This window comes from Petaurus breviceps, unplaced genomic scaffold (assembly GCF_028583685.1).
Source record: "Petaurus breviceps papuanus isolate PSGF00001 unplaced genomic scaffold, PetGlider_PUasm1.0 76, whole genome shotgun sequence".
Taxonomy (NCBI): domain Eukaryota; kingdom Metazoa; phylum Chordata; class Mammalia; order Diprotodontia; family Petauridae; genus Petaurus; species Petaurus breviceps.
In genome coordinates, this window is record NW_027186473.1 from 12,854,589 (window position 1) to 12,872,763 (window position 18,175).

Consider the following 18,175-nt stretch of genomic DNA (forward strand, 5'->3'; position numbering starts at 1 on the left):
TGAAGTACAGTGAGGTATAATAGTCACTTGCCCAAGGTAACAGAGGCAGTACTACTTGTAATATCTACATTTGAATCTAGGCACTCCCACTTCAAATCTGGTACACATATGTAAATACATCCTTTGGTTCATCCACAAAGAATGAACTACAAATGGTTCATCCTTTGCATTTGTAGCAGCAAGCACCCGGCATCTCCTGGGTGGCTGCCAACACAGGTTCTTAGATCTGCTTTTCTAAAGGAAAGCAACTCAAAATGGGTTAACAATCTTGCTTTAATCAATCAAACATATCATTTACCTAGTTCAGGGGGAAAAGTCAGCACCTCGAACTTCAGAGTATATAGAGGTTACAAGCAGAAATTACAAGAAGACAGAGAAACAAACAGATCAAGCAGACAGGCCTCCAACTGTCTTGACTGTTACATCTATACCTAGTCAGTTACCAGAGAGGGAAGCATCAACATCTGGGTTTTCAAAGCCAGGGGGCTCTCAATGACTGTCTAGAGTTTCATCTGTTCAAATCACACAGCACTTCTCAAAGTGAGCCCTAAAACAAAGGCTCACATCAGGATTTATATAGCCTTTTCCAGGGTCAGAGAATGTAATAGCCCTCTTGACCCACTGCCCAATCAAAAAGTATCGCCTGAAAAACAAGCCTCCCACCACAGGCTCCAGGTGCACTTAAGGCTATCAAATGGCCTAGGGGCAGGGAAGATCTTAAATTTCCATTCCTTAAATTTTCATTCCATTCCTATAAGAGCATTATAATTTACCCAGTAGGATGTAAGCCCTTTGAGGGCAGGGCCTATATTTTTCTTTTGTCCTTGTATTCCCCCAGTGCCTCACAAAGTGTCTTGTGTATAATGGATGCTTAACAAATACTTGTTGGATTATACCATCTATTCTACCACTTCATGATTTTGAAGTATCCTTAGCATACTTGGAATGTCAAATATCACAGGCTGAAACTACTTTACATTGGGAACAGTGTTTGAAATCTAAAAACTAATTAATAAAAATGAAAGTGTTTGTTAGCACCTTGAAATTTTGTAATTAAAATTGTGAAGCACTGGGGCGGCTAGGTGGCGAAGTGAATAGAGCACCAGCCCTAGAGTCAGGAGGACGTGAGTTCAAATTCGGCCTCAGACACTTAGTACTTACTAGCCGTGTGACCTTGGGCAAGTCACTTACCCCAAATGCCCAGTCTTACCCCCTCCAAAAAAAAAGTGGAAAAAACTGTGAAGCATCTTTATTAATTCTTGAAATGGTTGGGGGTGGGAAGAAGCACCCTATGATTATGTATTGACTACACAAATTTCATCCAAGGTATGGTTAAAGCAAAATAACCCTCCAAAGTTGTTCTATTTCACAAATTCCATGTCCAATCCTCTCTTATATTCTTCTTTGTACATGGAAATGGATACAGCCATTCAATTCCATTCCATTATCAAATCTGAATAACAACAACAAGAAAAAAAGAAAGTTAAAATCCTGGAAAAAACAATAAGAAAGAATTATTTTTCCCACAGTAGTAAAAATCCAACCATGCCTGAGGTAAATGATAGTTAACTGAACATCTTTACTTTCTTGTAGACAGTAGTTCATATTAAAAGCGCATAACATAGACAGCATGATAGAATGTTCACTCAGAAGAGTTTCATTCTATCCTAATGAAGATAGCAACAATGCCATACATAAAGACTGGAAAATGACTTTGTACTACACCCACATGTACTCATTTCTACCAGTTTATGTTTTTATGAGCATCGAAAATGAACTATAGAGGCGGCCAGGTAGCACAGCAAGTAAGAGAACCGGCCCCAGAGTCGGGATGACCTGGGATCAAATCTGGGCTCAGATACTTAGCACCACACCCAGAAATAACTGGCCATGTAACCTTGAGCAAGTTACTTAATCCTAATTGCTTTAAAAAATGAACTATATTTTCATAAATTTTTACCCTTAAGAGGAGTACTTTCCTTTTTCTAATTCCTTCAGTCTGAGTAAATAAGTTGTAGTCATTATTAAAGACTTTAATAATCCAGAATAATCTGAAATAACCCCAAATAATATGGTACTTATTAAAATCTATAAAACTACTAAACCAGGTCAACAAATATTTAAGTGTCTACTATGTCCAGGTACATATTAAGTACTAAGGATACAAAGAAAGGCCAAAAAAACCCCAAAAAATTCCCTTCTCAGGGAGTTTACCATTTAATCAGGGATGCAACATGGAAACTACTATGAACAAACAAGGCATATGTATGACAAATTGAAAATAATAAACTGAGGGAAGGCACTAACATTACCAGGGATTGGGAAAGGTTTCTTGTAAAAGGTAGGATTTTAGCTGTAACTAGAAGGAAGCCAGGAGGTAGAGATGAAAGAGGGAGGGAATTCCAGGTATGGGAGGCCAGTGAAAATGACCAGAGTTAGGTGGCACAGTAAATAGAGCACAGGCTCTGGAGTCAGGAGGACCTGAATTCAAGTCTGGCCTCAGACACTGAATACTTACTAGCTATTGACCTTGGGCAAGTCATTTAAACCCAATTGACCTGCCTTCCTCCCTCTCCCCCCCCCCGCCCTTCCCAAATGACCAGAGTTTGGAAATGAAGTGTTGGAGGAACAACAAGAAGGCCACAGTCACTGGAGAGTGTGGAATGGAGTAATGTAAAAAAGACTGGAAAGGTAGTAAGAAGCCAGGTTTTTAAGGGCTTTAAAAGTCAGAGGATTTTACTGGAGGTAATAGGGAGCTTGGAGTCTACAGAATGAGAGTGTTATGTGGTTGTACCTGGACTTTGAGATAACTTTGGCAGTTAAGAGGAGTGTGGAGTGAAGTAGGGTGAGGTTTGAGGCAGGGTGGCCAATCAAAAGGCTACTGTAGGGGCGGCCGGGTTGCACAGCGAGTAAGAGCATCAGCTCCAGTGTCAGGATGACCTGGGGATCGAATCCAGGCTCAGACACTTAGCACCCACCCAGAAACACCTGGCTGTGTAACCTTGAGCAAGTTACTTAACCTCGATTGCTTAAAAAAAAAAAAGGCTATTGTAATAGCCTAGGGGGAGTCTAGGTGGTGTAGCCCTAGAGACAGGAGAACCAGAGATCAAATCTGACCTCAGACACTAGCTGTGTGACCCAGGAAAGTCACTTAACTCCATCGCCTTCCCTCTAACCCTCCTCCCCACCCAAAGTAATAGTATAGGTCTGACGTGATGAAGGCAGTGTCACCAACAATATATTTTTCTGTTGCCATCACTTTTTCTTCATGGAAGATCTCTAGCATGGAGGCTCTTAACCTTAGGTCTGTGAACTTGATTAAAAAAAAACCTTTCAGCATAATTTATTTCCTTTTTAATTCTCCATATTTTATTTCATGTACTTAGAGATGTCATTGGACTGCCAAAGTTATTCACAACACAGAAAAAGGTTAAGAACCCCTCCTGTTCAAGAGTGAGGAGAAAGAAAAGGAAATAAAAGTGAAGATGCTTTGGATGTAATGATCCCAGTGATAGGAAAACCAGGGAAACAAGACCTCAAACCTTAAAATGTGTCAAGAAGGCAAGGAAGGTTGTGTATTAACACATAAGAAAGGAAGGAAGAAACCCTGAATTCTGGCCAAGAAGTGACTCGAGTAAGATCTATGACGAGTCTGCATGGAGGTATAGGAAAGAAGTAAAAATAGTTATGCTGGAACCAATTAATCAAAAACGAAGTGGTTTTTGATCTCCCAAAGGGCTTATAAATGTGTTCACTATCTGGAAATGGAGGCCTAGGGAAGCTATATACCTTAGGGCCAGGTTATCCAGCTAAGGAGAAGAATCAGGATTTGAATCAATTGTTGTAACATCACATCTAGTGTTCCTTCCATTTACTCTACCAGACTGGCTGTTGGCCACATTCATGATAATAACTGACATTTATATAACACTTTAATTAGCTCATGACAGCTAATATTTACACAGTCCTAATTAGCTCATAATAGCTAACATTTCTATAATACTTCAGTTAGCTAATAATAATTATAGCTTACATTTTTATAACACTTTAAAGTTTGCAAAACACTTTACATATATTATCTGATCTTCACAACAACCTTGGGACGTAGGTACTTAAATCTCTATTTTACAAATGAGGAATCTGAGGCAGACCAAAAAAAAAAAAAAAAAGGTTAAGTAATTTGCCTGGGGCTACTCAGCTAGTAAAGTGCCTGAGGCAGGATTTGTACTCTGGTCTTCCTGGCTCCAAGCCCATCACTCTACACTGTAGCACCTAGCAATCTGTCCACAGCACTACCATTAATAAGCCCATGTTACAGATTGTAAAATGTTCATGTATGCAGCAATATATATATGTATATATAATACGAGCATATAAATACATAAATGTGACACATATATGCCATGCACAATCTCTTGGTACGTGAAGGCTTACTGCCATCTGGTGGTTCTGACAAAATTATTCAAAGATGAAGATTTTGTTTATAGGATCTCAAAGACCATCTCCCCCAGTGTTGTTAAAATCAAGTAGAAATGGGGGTCACTAAACAATACATAAGAACCCTATAGGGCACACACTGACTTCGAAAACATCTTAATATTATCTATGTTTCATTGTATTTTTATTTATTTTGTCAAACATTTCCCAATTACATTTTAGTCTACTTCAGGCTACAATAATGAGTGAGTGTTGTGGGCCTCCCGGGGCCCGATCTTGTTCAGCCTCCTCATTTTGCAGATGAGGAAGCTGGGGCCCAGGCAGGTTAAAATGACTTGCAGAAAGTTAAAAATCAGAGGAGAATATAAACCCAAGCTGTCTGACTCCAGGGTCAGTACTCTTTCAAAGCACTGTAACACACTGTCCTTTTATTCAGCCATCCTTAACACTGCCAAAAAGCCAGTTATTCCTGAAGACCAGCCTCTTAGTGTTCCTGGAAACTCTCAGAGACTACAAATTGCAGAGAAAGCATCTATATGCATTTCTGTTGGGAGTTTCTTCACCAGGAGTTCCTCATAACAATTAAATCATAGATCTGATTAAAAAAAAATAAAATCTTCACTACCACGAATATTTTGTGAGGATGGAGGAAAGAATGAAGGAAGGGAAGGACAATAAAGACAGCATGGCATTTGCACTGGGGGGTGAAAGTTTTACTTCTGTGGTTTCTGCCACTGTCATCTTGAGTATATGACTATAAACCTTTTAGGGTCTCAGATTCCTTATTCGTAAAGGAAGAGCTGGATTAGAAAACCTCTGAGGTCCTGCTCGGTTTGAAACCTAGGATCCTAAGGAAGAAACATGACCAATGATGACGCATTTGGTAGCGGTACAAACACTTGCTTTTAGTGAGATCTTTTTATTAAGATTTCAATAAGAAATGGGAGCGGGAGAGGGAGGAGCAGCCAGGGAGGCGGAGGTCACTAACTTTATTTCAACAGTAGATGGGGCCATTGCCATGCGTTCTAGTATAAAATGTGGTCCTTCCGACATAGTTTGGAGTTTTACTTGGATTTTTATGTGTGTATTCACCTGAAAAATAAGAGGATGTTCCCTCTTTGGGTCAATATAACTAGACAACACTAAGCTCTGGGAATTAGTTAATAGTTATTAAGAGCATGTTAATGCAATTTTATCTTCATGTCACAAAACTAGCTTAATTCCATCCCTTCCCTATAATAATAATAGTAATAACACTACTTTTGTAGCACTTTAAGTTTTGCAAAGCACTTTACATTTGTTTTCTCATTTGATCTCACAATACTATCCCATTTTACATATTAGGAAACTGAGATTAATTGACTTGCCCAGGGACATACAGCTAATAAATAGTTGAGAAAGGTTTTAAAGTAAGGTTTTCTTGATCTCATAACCAGCATTCAATGCATTACACCAAACTTAGCTGTTTTTAGGAACCTAATTCTTTTGCTGAAGACATACAGTTAAAGCTGGGGGAAAAATTTTTTTCCAAAATTTTATTTTAGATTCAAATGCCAGAATACAGAAAATTAAAAAAGAAACAAAAACATATCATAAATTTAAATATTGGAACTTAAATACAAAGTTAGAAAGAAATAAAAGCATGTCATGTGCATAGCAGAAAATGAGAGGATTCAAAATATGTAACAATAAATTTTCATTTCAAGAAAACCTAGATGACAAATAGTACTCGCGTTGAGAATTGTCCATCTTTTCTTTGTTCCCTTGTGAGTTTTCTTTTGTTCTCTACTGTGCACTTTTTTACTTTGTTATTTTTCCCCTCCCTCTCACTCCCCTCCCCCCCCAGGCCACAATGAAGTTTAGATAGGTTTTTCCATATAGATATATATAGCATATAGAGATATATACATACATATACACTTGTATATATAGACATATATATTTCTGAACCTATTCTACTCCTGATCTTTGTTTTTATGTATATGCATATCTCTTGTTCCTATGCCTCCTCTACTTTATTTTTACTCACAACCTTGCCCTCCAATGACTTGCCTACCCCCCTCCAAGGATCCCTCCCCTATCCTCCCATTCCCATAAATCTAAACACCCCTCTAAACTACCCTATTTACCTATTCCCTTACCCTCCTCTATAAAGATCCCTCCCTTGTCCTCTCCCCCTTCCACCATTTTATTTCTTCTGAATTTAGAAGACTTCTATACTCTTCTAAATATATATGTATTGTTTCCTCTTACACCCATTCCTGATGAAAGTAGGTTACGAGAACTACCAGCCCTTCTCCCACATCTAATTCCTATGTATCAGTTCTTCCTCTTACAGCTCATTTGTATAAAATGCTCTAAAAAGAGCTGTTCCTAAATGGTTTTACTTTTAAAATTCATATCATGTTCATGTTCTCCCAAATCTTTCTTATGAACTACCCAATTGTTAGTAAAAATCTTAGACATAAATTTTACATTTTACATACATAAAAAGTAAACAATCTGTCCTTGTGGATACCTTATAATCAGTCTTTGTTATGTACCCTATATTTATATTGGTTCTTGTATGTTGAATTGTCTAATAAATTCAGCTTTTTTTTTAACAAAATCTTGAAAATCTGAAAGTTTGTCAAATGTCCATTTTTTTTGTTGTTGTTCAAGATAATAGATAACTTTGCAGGGTAAATTTGGTGGTAAATTTTTGGCTGGAGTCCCAGTTCTTTTGCTCTTTGATATGTTGTGTTCCAAGACCTTTGGTCCTTTAATGTTTCTGCTGCTAGATCTTGTGTAATTCTAATTGTGGCACCATCATATTTAAATTGTTTTAATCTTGATGCTTTTAATAATTTTTCCTTGAGTTGGGGATTTTGGAATTTGACTATGATATTCCTATGAGTTTTCTTCACAGGATCTTTTTAAAGTGGTGATGGATGGATTTTTTCTATTTCTACTTTCCCCCCTTGTTCTAATGCTTCAGGACAATTTTCTTTAATTATTTCTTGTATTATTATATTAAGATTCTTTTTTTGATCTTAAATTTCAGTTAGTTCAATTATTTTTCAAAATCTTTGTGCTTTTTGGAGGGCAGTTGGGGTTAAGTGACTTGCCCAAGGTCACATGACTAGTTTTCGTGTTAAGTGTCTGAGGTCAGATTTGAACTCAGGTCCTCCTGACTTCAGGGCCAGTGCTTTATTCACTGCGCCACCCAGCCGCCCCAGTTCAATTATTTCTATATTTTCTCTTCTTGATCTATTCTCCAAATCTGTCGTTTTTCTTATGTTTCATTTTCTCTTCTATTTTTTCATTATTCACAGTTCGTTTGGTCATTTCCTGGTCTCTTATAATTTCACTGACTAGAAAGGAAAAATTTAAAAATGGAGTACTCAACATTGGCAGGGAAAGGGAGTAGGTAGAAGAGGCAAGTCCAGGTTTTTAATAGAGCAGGGCCTAACTGCTGCTGGAGTCCTTTTCCTCTTCGACTTTTTAAGGGGATTTACAGGGTAGTGGTTTTATTAGGGCAAAGGATATATACACGTTAGTGACTTCGGGAGTGTAGACCTAATGTACTTTTCAGTATGGTTGGAACAATTTACAATTCCACCAACAATGCATCAGTGTGCCCACAGTCCCTACAACAGTTTCCATTTTTGTGGTTTCACTTCCCAGAACCAGACCAAGCCCAGCACAGATAAATGATCAAGTCATAGATTTGTTAGCTGGAAAATCCCTTAGAGGCTTTCTAATTCAGCTTCCTCATTTTATGGATGAAGGCAACTGAAGCCAAGAGGGTTAAAAAACTTGGTTAAGGCACATAGGGAGTATTTGGCAGGCCTGGGACTTAAACCCAGGATTTAAACTCTCACGCCAAATTTAGGACTCTTTCCCATGCCTCATGCTTCTTTAGTCACAATTATATGACTCCTGGTATCTTTTTGGTGCATTTCTTCAGAAGTCTGGTTTTAATAAATCATACAGTTAAATTAGAGGCGGGTGTGGTTTTGTTTCTGTTTCTTGAGATCCAGGACCAAAGTAAAAACTGTTCAGTAAAAAAGATATGAAACCAGAGAAACAACATCCAGTAGGCTACTAACATCTATCGTGATTTTTTGTAATGATGCCTTCTCATTAATTTTTAATTTCTGAGTGGAATAAACTCAGTATTCTACAGAATTGTATATTCTAATTTTATATTTTCCTTTCTCAGTTATAGAAATGTATATTTTTTTTCTTGTTTTTAGCAAGAGCAAACTTAATTCTACTCAATCTTTTTTTTTACTTTTTTTTTTTTTTTGCTTTTTGGAGGGCAACTGGGGTTCAGTGACTTGCCCAAAGTCAAATGGCTAGTAATTGTGTCAAGTGTCTGAGACCGTATTTGAACTCAGGTCCTCCTGATTCCAGGGCCAGTGCTCTATTCACTGCACCACCTAGCTGCCCAATTCTACTCAATTTTCATAACAAAAACTGACAAGAAACATTCCTATTGATGGAGTTTTATTATTTCTCAGTTGCTTCAGATTATGTTCTGTCATTTGTGGACTCTCATGGACTCAGGATCAAATTGTGGAGGATTTCTATTGGTCATTTATCTTTGGCTAATTTATTGTACTTCATTTCAAATACTGGAGACCTGAAATTGATTCAGATCTAGGTACTGAGAGGCTCACTATGCAAACAGACCCAGGCAAAGAAACACCACCTTTGAAATAGTAAAACATTTAATTGTGATGAAACACAGATGATGATGAGGAGGAGGTACCAAACTTACTCCCGCAAGATGGTGCTCACTCAAGTTACCATACTCTCAGTAATTATTAATCTAGAAAATATTCAATAGGGTCAAAAAATAATTTTTTAACACGGTACAGAAAGTTAAAAACTAAAATTAGCCAGAGAAGCAGGCAATTTAAAGCTCAACCCCAACAAGAAGTGCTAAAAGTACGTGTATATGCTAACAAAGGTACCCAAGCATTTCTTCAGGTCATTGCATGTACCATGTCAGGAGACTTCAGTAAAATGAGAGGTATTGTCAGGATGGAAAACCTGGCTTTAAAATCCCTGTAGTTATCACCACAAAGATGAGAACCTGTTACAGGTCTTTCATTACAACAGGAATCCTCTAGTGCAGAAGGGTGGGTATAGGATGGGTGGATCCATATGGACTCTCTGCAGACCTATGGTACCCTGAGTTCACATCATATTTCCATTTCTTCAATTTGGCAGAGTTGGTCCTAGCATAGGTTCTGGAGAGTGGCTCGGATCAAATAGTAACCATCTGCAAAAACAAAAGCTGCAGGTGTTTAATATACATAAGTATGGAAAATAGATCTATATACTATACTATAGCTGCAAATTAACTAGGTACTTGCAAATACTGACGTAAATATGGAATTAAGATGCATAGTATTTAGGCACATATTTTGATACAGAGCACTGTGTATGGACTCAGAAGACCTAGGTGGAAATCCTTGTTCTGCCATTGACTGACCTTGGAAAAGTCATCTAACTTCTCTGGGCCTCAACCTCATTTGCTAAATGAGGCAGGGGGAAGGAAACTGGAAAGGACCCTAGTGAGGTCATCCAGGAAACTAGATGATCTCACTAGGGTCCTTTCCAGTATATCTAGGATCCTATAGGTTGATAAGGTTTTATTTTGATTTGGGGATTATACACTGGATCATGATAGCTAATAAATGTAATTTCTGAATTAGGTAGCCAAATGGATGAAATGATTATTTTTTTTACACCTAAATTTTTTAAAATTAAATTTTATGTTTATTTTTAGTTTACATCATTCATCTCCACAACATTTTGGTTTACAAATTTTCTCCCTGTCTTTCCCCTATCCACCACATCAAAACACTGATCCCACTGTATACCCCCTCCCCCAATCTGCTCTCTCCTATATCCTCTCCCATTCCCCCTCTGACTTTCCAGTAGGGCAAGATGGATCTCTGTACCCCAGTGCCTGTGGATCTTATGGATGAAATGATTATTGATGTAGTAGACTTGTTGATCCATTAATAACCCATCAATAAGGGGAGACTACCAGCAGACTACTTTCAAAGATGCCTATAAAAGGTCAACCAAAGATAAAATAAAGGGTCTGTGAGGCACAATTAACCTATGAATCTTTCCCAGGAGATTGACAGGAGAAGCAGGAAGGATTGGAGAAGTGGTCTCACAAAGGTAGCATCAGTACTTTTCTGATGACTCCATTATTGTCTTATTTTAAAAGGCTCAGACCCATACCAATGGACCACAGGCCTGGTTATTATGGATAGTATGAAAATATATCTGTGAACTGATGATTTAGGAAACAAACTTTATCCAGGAACAAAGTAGGATTAAAATAAATTAGGCCCAGAAAAATTGGTCAGGCCAATTCCCAAAGCAAAATTTAGCAGAAGACAAAATAAAAGCCACCACAAAAGTCCTCCCACACCCCAGAAAGTACAGTAATTTCTCTTGGCATTTGAAGAAAAGAAGGCATTTGTTGTGTAATGATCATTTGTTGATTAATTTGTGTATATAGGGAAAAAAACAAAGGTTTTCAAGTCCAGGCAGACTGAAAACAGAAGAGCTAGAGAGAAAGAATCCTTCTCAGATACCCCTACCATAGGAAGAGAAATAATCTATGGGAATATATATTATTAACATATCTATGGGAATATATATTATTAACATATCTATGGGAATATATATTATTAACATATCTATGGGAATAAGGGGTAGAGGGACAGGGGGTAGACTTTGGAAGGCAGCAGTATAACAACCTTTGTAGTCACCAGCATGTCAAGCATATACTGACTGACCATCGTAGGTTCTGACAGTTCCACAAATATCCATAAAAATTTTTCTTTCTTGTTTCCAAAGCTCCTTTGTGCATAGAACTTTTTCTCCTAACTACCAAGAGAGTTTCCCAAGGGAAAGAGCATCCCAATTGCCCTTAAAAAAAATTACTCTTTCCCACATATATATCCAGTCTAATTTTTGACATTGTCCAACACATAGCCATAGCACCATGTCACCTTGTCAACAAATAAAGCTATAATTAATGGTAGAGCCCAATTAATGCTGTGGATTCTTGTAGTGGTCATTATCCTAGCCTCCAATTTTAATCACCATACCAATAACCTCCATAGTACTTTCAACAGAACACACTAGTTTCTCTCTACTCCAGGCCCTTTTTGTAGTTGCCTTGCAGTAGGCCAAAGGAAGATTTCACCTTGAAGTGCTACAGCCCTTCACAAAGTCAGACCTAATTATGTTTCTATTCATTCTACAGGAATTAGAACCAATGAGATGGTCTGACTTTATCAGTATTCCTCTCCCTGGGGCTGAGGATGACGATTGTAGTAGCTGATCAGAGCACTGTATTCTGATTTTCTCCTGCTTATGTCTATCCTTGCAATAAATCTTCCATGACTATCTCATGTAATCATTTCTTGCACTATGAGATTTGAGCCCAAACAATGATTGGATCATGCAAAGGCTAATATGTGAGGAAACTTGGTGTGGCAGTTTTAGATAAATACTCCTTAGGTTAATGAGGAAAAGAAAGAATATGTCAAAGGCAAATGTCAGGTAATCAACATAAATATCATAAGTTAATGAAAATGTATAATGCCTAACATGTTCTGAACTACTCATAAAGATATGAATGATTGTAAAAAAGGCATTAAGTTAGCAAAAAACAAAAACAAAAAAGGGGCGACTAGGTGGCACAGTGAATAGAGCACCGGCCCTAGAGTCAGGAGGACCTGAGCTTAAATCCAGCCTCAGACACTTAACACAAAAACTAGCCGTGTGACCTTGGGCAAGTCACTTAACCCTAATTGCCCTCCAAAAAGCAAAAAAAACAAAAACAAAAAAAGGCATTAAGTGCTTAGTATTTGCAAGGGATATGGAAGCTAGGTGATACAGTGGACAGAGTGCCAGGCCTAGAGTCAGGAAAACTTATCTTCCCAAGTTCAAATCTGGTCTCAGACACTGTGATCCTGGGAAAGTCACTTAACCCCAGTTTGCCTCAATTTCCTCATTTGTAAAATGAGCTGGAGAATAAAAGGCAAACCACTCCAGCATCTTTGCTCAGAAAAACCCAAATGGGGTCACAAAAAGTCACACATGATTGAAACAAAGAACAACAAAAGCAAGGGATATAAATGCAGGGCAAGGAGAAGTGTTTTAGTTTGGATTCTAGGCCATTTTATTAAGGGGATTTGTTCTGTGAAGTTTGGATGCAGTCAAAGGGCTGCAGTTGAGGACCTTGGCCTGGAGGCCACAGATTCCCCACCCCCAGTTTAGAAAATCACAGGGATAGTGAGAGAAGGCACAAGAGAATAGGCTGATATACCCTAAGTAGCAATAGCAGTATTGATCTGATGTTTCAGAGCCGGAAAGATGGGTGTTGGGAGTGGAGGAAGGAAACGTGTGGCAGCGAGATAGATAACTAGAAGATGCCTGTGGTTAGATGATGGACCATGTGAAGCACTAACCAGTTAGGCTGTACAGACTCAGAGTGATGTCCTCTGTGATATGGTTTCTGGTCAAGAGGGTGGTGTGGCAGAGCACATGTTGAAAAGATGGCTGCGTTGTAAAGCTATAATCAGTTCTACTGTAGATATTAATTTAAAAACAAATTTATTTGCACTTTTCAAATTACTGATTTATAAAGGCAATAATAAATATAATTGGGCAAAACAAACAGTGGAAAGCCATTTATTAAATAATTCTAAGGACATTTAATCTCATCACTGTCACTGCTTGAACTATTATCATAAATAGAAGTGTTTCTAATGGAAGATACCATCATGTCTACAATCTGCTTTTTAGGATTTTCTTCCAAGTCTGTTTGTATGGCTCCAACTTCTGCTAGTTTCCATTCAAGTTCTGTAATAAGAAATGAAACAATATTAATAAACAAGCATGTATTGATCTAGACAAAAATTCAATAAGATGAAAAGATAAAAATAAAATAAAATTGAAGTTGGAGCATATAGTTAAGCTTTAAATTGTAAATTCAACTTGAAAAAAGCATGAAAAGTAAATGCAATTACTATAAAATGAAGGTACCCAATCTTCCTGGATTTTTTTTGGACAGTTCTGATTTCATGGTGGGGGGATTATACTTTTAATAAGGCTTTACATGAAGTATATTCTTTCAGACAATGTATCTTGGTTATGGGAGTGACAGCCACTGTAAATAAACTATATTCTGACCTTGGTTAGAACAGATCAGGCAGCAGTTTCTGTTTCATGAATGAAATCTTGGGTCATGAGGATGATAGTGTGTTCAGTCTCAAGGGCCTTGCTCTAATTAGAATGTGGGCTGTTTCCCCACCTAGTCTCCCTTGGGAACATAAGAATCTGGTTTATGTCTCTCAAAAAGCCAAAGAAAAGAACAATGTTTATTTAAGGCAGTGTTGAACACAGAAAAGATTCTTATATGTGCCCTTAGACAAACAATAGAGAATCCCTTTCAAGGAGGTCCCTTCCTCTGGACAGAGGTTCAGATTATAGTTCCCCAAAACTCACAGCACCTTTTAGTAAAATGCCTGCTTCATAGGACATAGTGGATCCTAAGGCTAATGCCTTGGGATAATTTTCCTCTTCCATATGGGTAGGCAAGAGAAGGTGGTTCCCTCACTTTGTCTTCTTTATCTCTCAGCTTGATCACAGAAGTTTACATGGCCCCCTCACGCTAGTCTGCATTCAACCTCACTCCCAGTTATCAATGTTGAGCACTAATAGACATTCCCAAACCATTTTTAGGATGAGCATTTTCAAAAAGAAGTCAAATCTACAGGGTAACTTAAAATACAGGAATTTCAAATAGTTAACAAAAAGTGAATCTTTAATACTCCATTGCAGGACAAAAGAATTATGTCAGAAGCTGCAAAACTTTCCATACTAAAAGCCCCAAAACAAGTGTAAAGAAAACAAGATATAACCACAATTGAATAAATTAAAAAAAAACAACCTTTCTATGGCAATTCATGTGATGCTAGACCCTAACAGTTCAGTTTTGCCTTCATATTGAGCAGAATTATAAAAAGACTATAATACATAGAACATTTAAACTGAAATAAGTGGAGGAATCAAATATTTAGTTTCCTAAGAATGACTGGATTGAATAATTTCATCAGCATAATTTCAGAGTACAAAATAATATATTTTAAAAGTATGACTGAATAACCTTGATTTTAACCTGCTAAGCCTAATAATATGAGGCAGATTCTTTCATATTTTTTTAATTTTTAAAAATTAATTTGTTTCCTTTTAGTTTACAGGATTCAATTCCACAATTCCTTGAGTTTCACATTTTGTCCCCCTCTCTCCCCTCCCCCCCATGGTGGCATATAGTCAAGTATAGGATCTGTAAATACTTTCACATTATACATTAGTCAGGTTATAAAGACGGATTATATCAGCTGGAATGAAAAATGGTAAAGAGGACACAAAACCAAATAAGAGAAAGAAAAAGATCAGGTATTTTGCTTCCACCTGGATATAAACTCAGTTCTTTCTAGTTCTTTCTCTGGATGCACATATTTCTCTCCATCATGAGTCTTTTGGGATTGACTTATATCACTACATTGCTGAGAGGAGTCCAGTCTATCAAAGTTGGTCATCACACTTATGTTATGTCTGTAATTGTGTACAAATTTCTCCTGATTCTACTCTTCTCACTCAGCATCAGTTTGTATAAGCCTCTCCAGGTAAATATGAAGACTGTCTGCACCTCATTTCTTATAGCACAATAGTATTCCATAACACGCATAGGCCACAACTTGTTCAGCCATTCCCCAATTGATGGGCACCCCCTTAATTTCCAATTCTTTGCTACCACAAAAAGAGCTGCTATAAATACTTTTGTACATATGGGTCTATCTCCCACTTCTGTGATTTCTTTCAGATATAACCCTAGGAGTGGTATTGCTGGGTCAAAGGGTATGAAATTGTTTATAGCCCTTTGGGCATAATTCCAGATTGCTCTCCAGAAAGGTTGGATCAGTTCACAACTCCACCAGCAATGCATTAGTGTTCCAATTTGCCCACATCCTCTCCAGCATTTATCGTTTTCCTGTTTTGTCATCTTAGCCAATCTGACTGGTGAGATGTGGTACCTCAGAGTTGTTTTGATTTGCATTTCTCTAATCAATAGTGAATTACAGCATTTCTTTATGTGCTTATAGATATCTTTAATTTCTTTATCTGAAAACTGCCTGTTCATATCCTTTGACCATTTATCAATTGGGGAATGACTTGTACTCTTATAAATTTGACTCAATTCTCTGTATATTTTAGAAATGAGTCCTTTGTCAGAGACATAGGTTGTAAAGATTCTTTCCCAATTTCCCACCTCCTTCATAATCTTGGTTACATTGGCTTTGTTTGTACAGAAGCTTTTCAATTTCATGTAGTCAAAATTATCCATTTTACATTTTATAATGTTCTCTAATTCTTGTTTAGTCATAAAGTCTTTCCCTCTCCACAAGTCTGATAGGTAAACTATTCCTTGTTTTATGAGACTGCTTACAGTATCAACCTTTATACCTAGATCATGCACCCATTTAGACTTGATTTTGGTATATGGTGTTAGATAATGGTCTATGCCCAGTTTCTGCCATACTATATTCCAGTTGTCCCAGTAGTTTTTGTCAAATAGTGAGTTCTTATCCCAAAAACCAGGGTCTGGGGGTTTATCAAACAATAGATTACTATAGTCGTTGACTTCTGAATCTCGTGTGCCTAATCTATTCCATTGATCCACTCCTCTATTCCTCAGCCAGTACCAAGTAGTTTTGATGACTGCTGCTTTATAATACAGATTGAGATCTGGTATAGCTAGTCCACCTTCCCTAGCATTTCTTTTCATTAATTCCCTTGATATTCTGGACCTTTTATTCTTTCAAATGAATTTTGTTACTATTTTTTCTAGCTCTATAAAGTAGTTTTTTGGTAAATTAATTGGCATGGCACTAAATATATAATTTAATTCTCTTTCATATTTTTAAGTCAGGGAATGGTACAGGACCAGGCCAGGATTTATCAGAGTACAGAAAAGTACGATGGTGAGGGTATGAAATCTATTTCCTTCTACAGTTGGAAGCTTAGATTTTTCCAGAAAAGTCTGGATGCTGCCTAACGAGGTATAATTCCTTGATTTGGAGGTTGCAACTGACAGGCAACACAAGGGCAGCCTCAGTCAATTCTCTTGACTTCTTTCCCCCCAATCATATGGTTGAGATGTTCTTTTTTTCTTTCTCTCTCTTCACCCTCTGGCTGGGACTGATATGAGAAAGTGAGAAGAGATGATGTTGGAGAAGGGTGCACTGATGGTCAGGTAAGTAAAGATCTTTGATGATGTCCTCCATGTTACTTTGAGAATTCAAGTCATCCTTAGCTAATATTGCACAATCTATTTAACACATATTGTGCATCTTTCTTGTTGTTTTTAATCTTTTGGTGATTGTAATGACGCATAATTGGTAGTCGCATAGTAGCTCAACTTCCAAAGGCATGTTAACCACTGACTTTGTTTAGCAAACCATGTTTGTTAGCAAACCAGAGTTCCGTATTTGTCCTGAAAGCTGGAAACATCTTTGAATCATCTTGGGAAAGGAAGAAATAGTCGAGAGTTTCTGCATCTTTGTCTAAAGGAAGGCACTACTGGAGCCTATCTCTTGGAGACTCTTTTGCAAGCTCAAAGGCAAGAAGCCATGAAGAATAAAACAGACCCCATTTCCTAGCATACTTGGGTTCAAAATAGCTTCTGTGGTTCCTGGGAGATATCCTGGGTTCAGGAAATTATTCACTGCTTTATTGTTACTATTTATTTACACAAGCTTATTAATTCTATGTTAAGAGCAAATGCAACATGCAATATTCAAACATATCTGTCTACTTCTGTGGAGAATTAACTCCATTAACTCGACTCGAAGGTCATGTGACTAGGGCTCACTGAAATACAGTAAGTTCAAAAAAAAGAAAAAAAGGTTTGGCCAGTAGACTGGGACACAGAATAGATTTCTGGACAAATTCACGCACCTCTTGAACTGGTGCTAGCTTAGAGAAAGAGGCTGATCTGAGAAGGCACTATGTGAGCCCCACAGAAAGTTTTGGGTCTATTAAACACTTCTGCCTGTTGGAATGGATGTGCAAAACTTCTGGGTAAGGCAAGAAACATTGGTTTTATTAAGTATTTACTACATGCCAGGTATGGTGTTGAGTGATACAGATAAAAATAAAAGAAAAGAGAAAGTCCCTGACCTCAAGGAGCTTCCATTCTAAGAGGTGAAGACATGTAAAAAGAAGCTGAAAAGTATGTGTAGGAATGTGCCTCTGTGAGCTTGATGGGGATGGGCGGGGGGTGAGGGTGGCAGGGAGGAGAATAGTATCAAAGTCTGGAAAGGCAGAAAAACCAGGAAGGAAATGAAGTTGACTTGGCCTGGGATTCCTCCCCAAAATGAAGGCCTTGGGAGGAACTCTGCAATGGTAGAAGGGGACCCAGCAGGCCAACGGAATGTTCCAAGGTAGAAAGATGCTCTAAGTGAGGAAGCCCCAGGTCCTGAGGGAAATTCTAGGGTTAGACCACAGCTGAGTCACTGTCTCAAAGTCCAGATAGTCAGAAGCAGATCCAGGAAGGGAAAACTAAGGAAGCAGGTTTGTTTCCTCTTCAAAATATTTTCCTATTTCTTCCTTTCCCAAGATAATTCTTTTTTTTTTTTTTTTTTTT

At 37.7% G+C, this 18,175-nt stretch overlaps 1 protein-coding gene across 1 annotated transcript in view; it reads right to left on the reverse strand.

Moving 5' to 3' along the window:
- Nucleotides 1-13,125: 13,125 nt before the first annotated feature.
- PDCL2 (phosducin like 2) overlaps nucleotides 13,126-18,175 on the reverse strand; it is a 35,157-nt gene continuing 30,107 nt past the window's right edge. Inside the window, exon 6 of the mRNA XM_069105034.1 lies at nucleotides 13,126-13,326. Coding sequence (XP_068961135.1) covers nucleotides 13,169-13,326 — 158 coding nt within the window. The 3' untranslated portion in view covers nucleotides 13,126-13,168. The remainder of the gene's footprint in view (nucleotides 13,327-18,175) is intronic.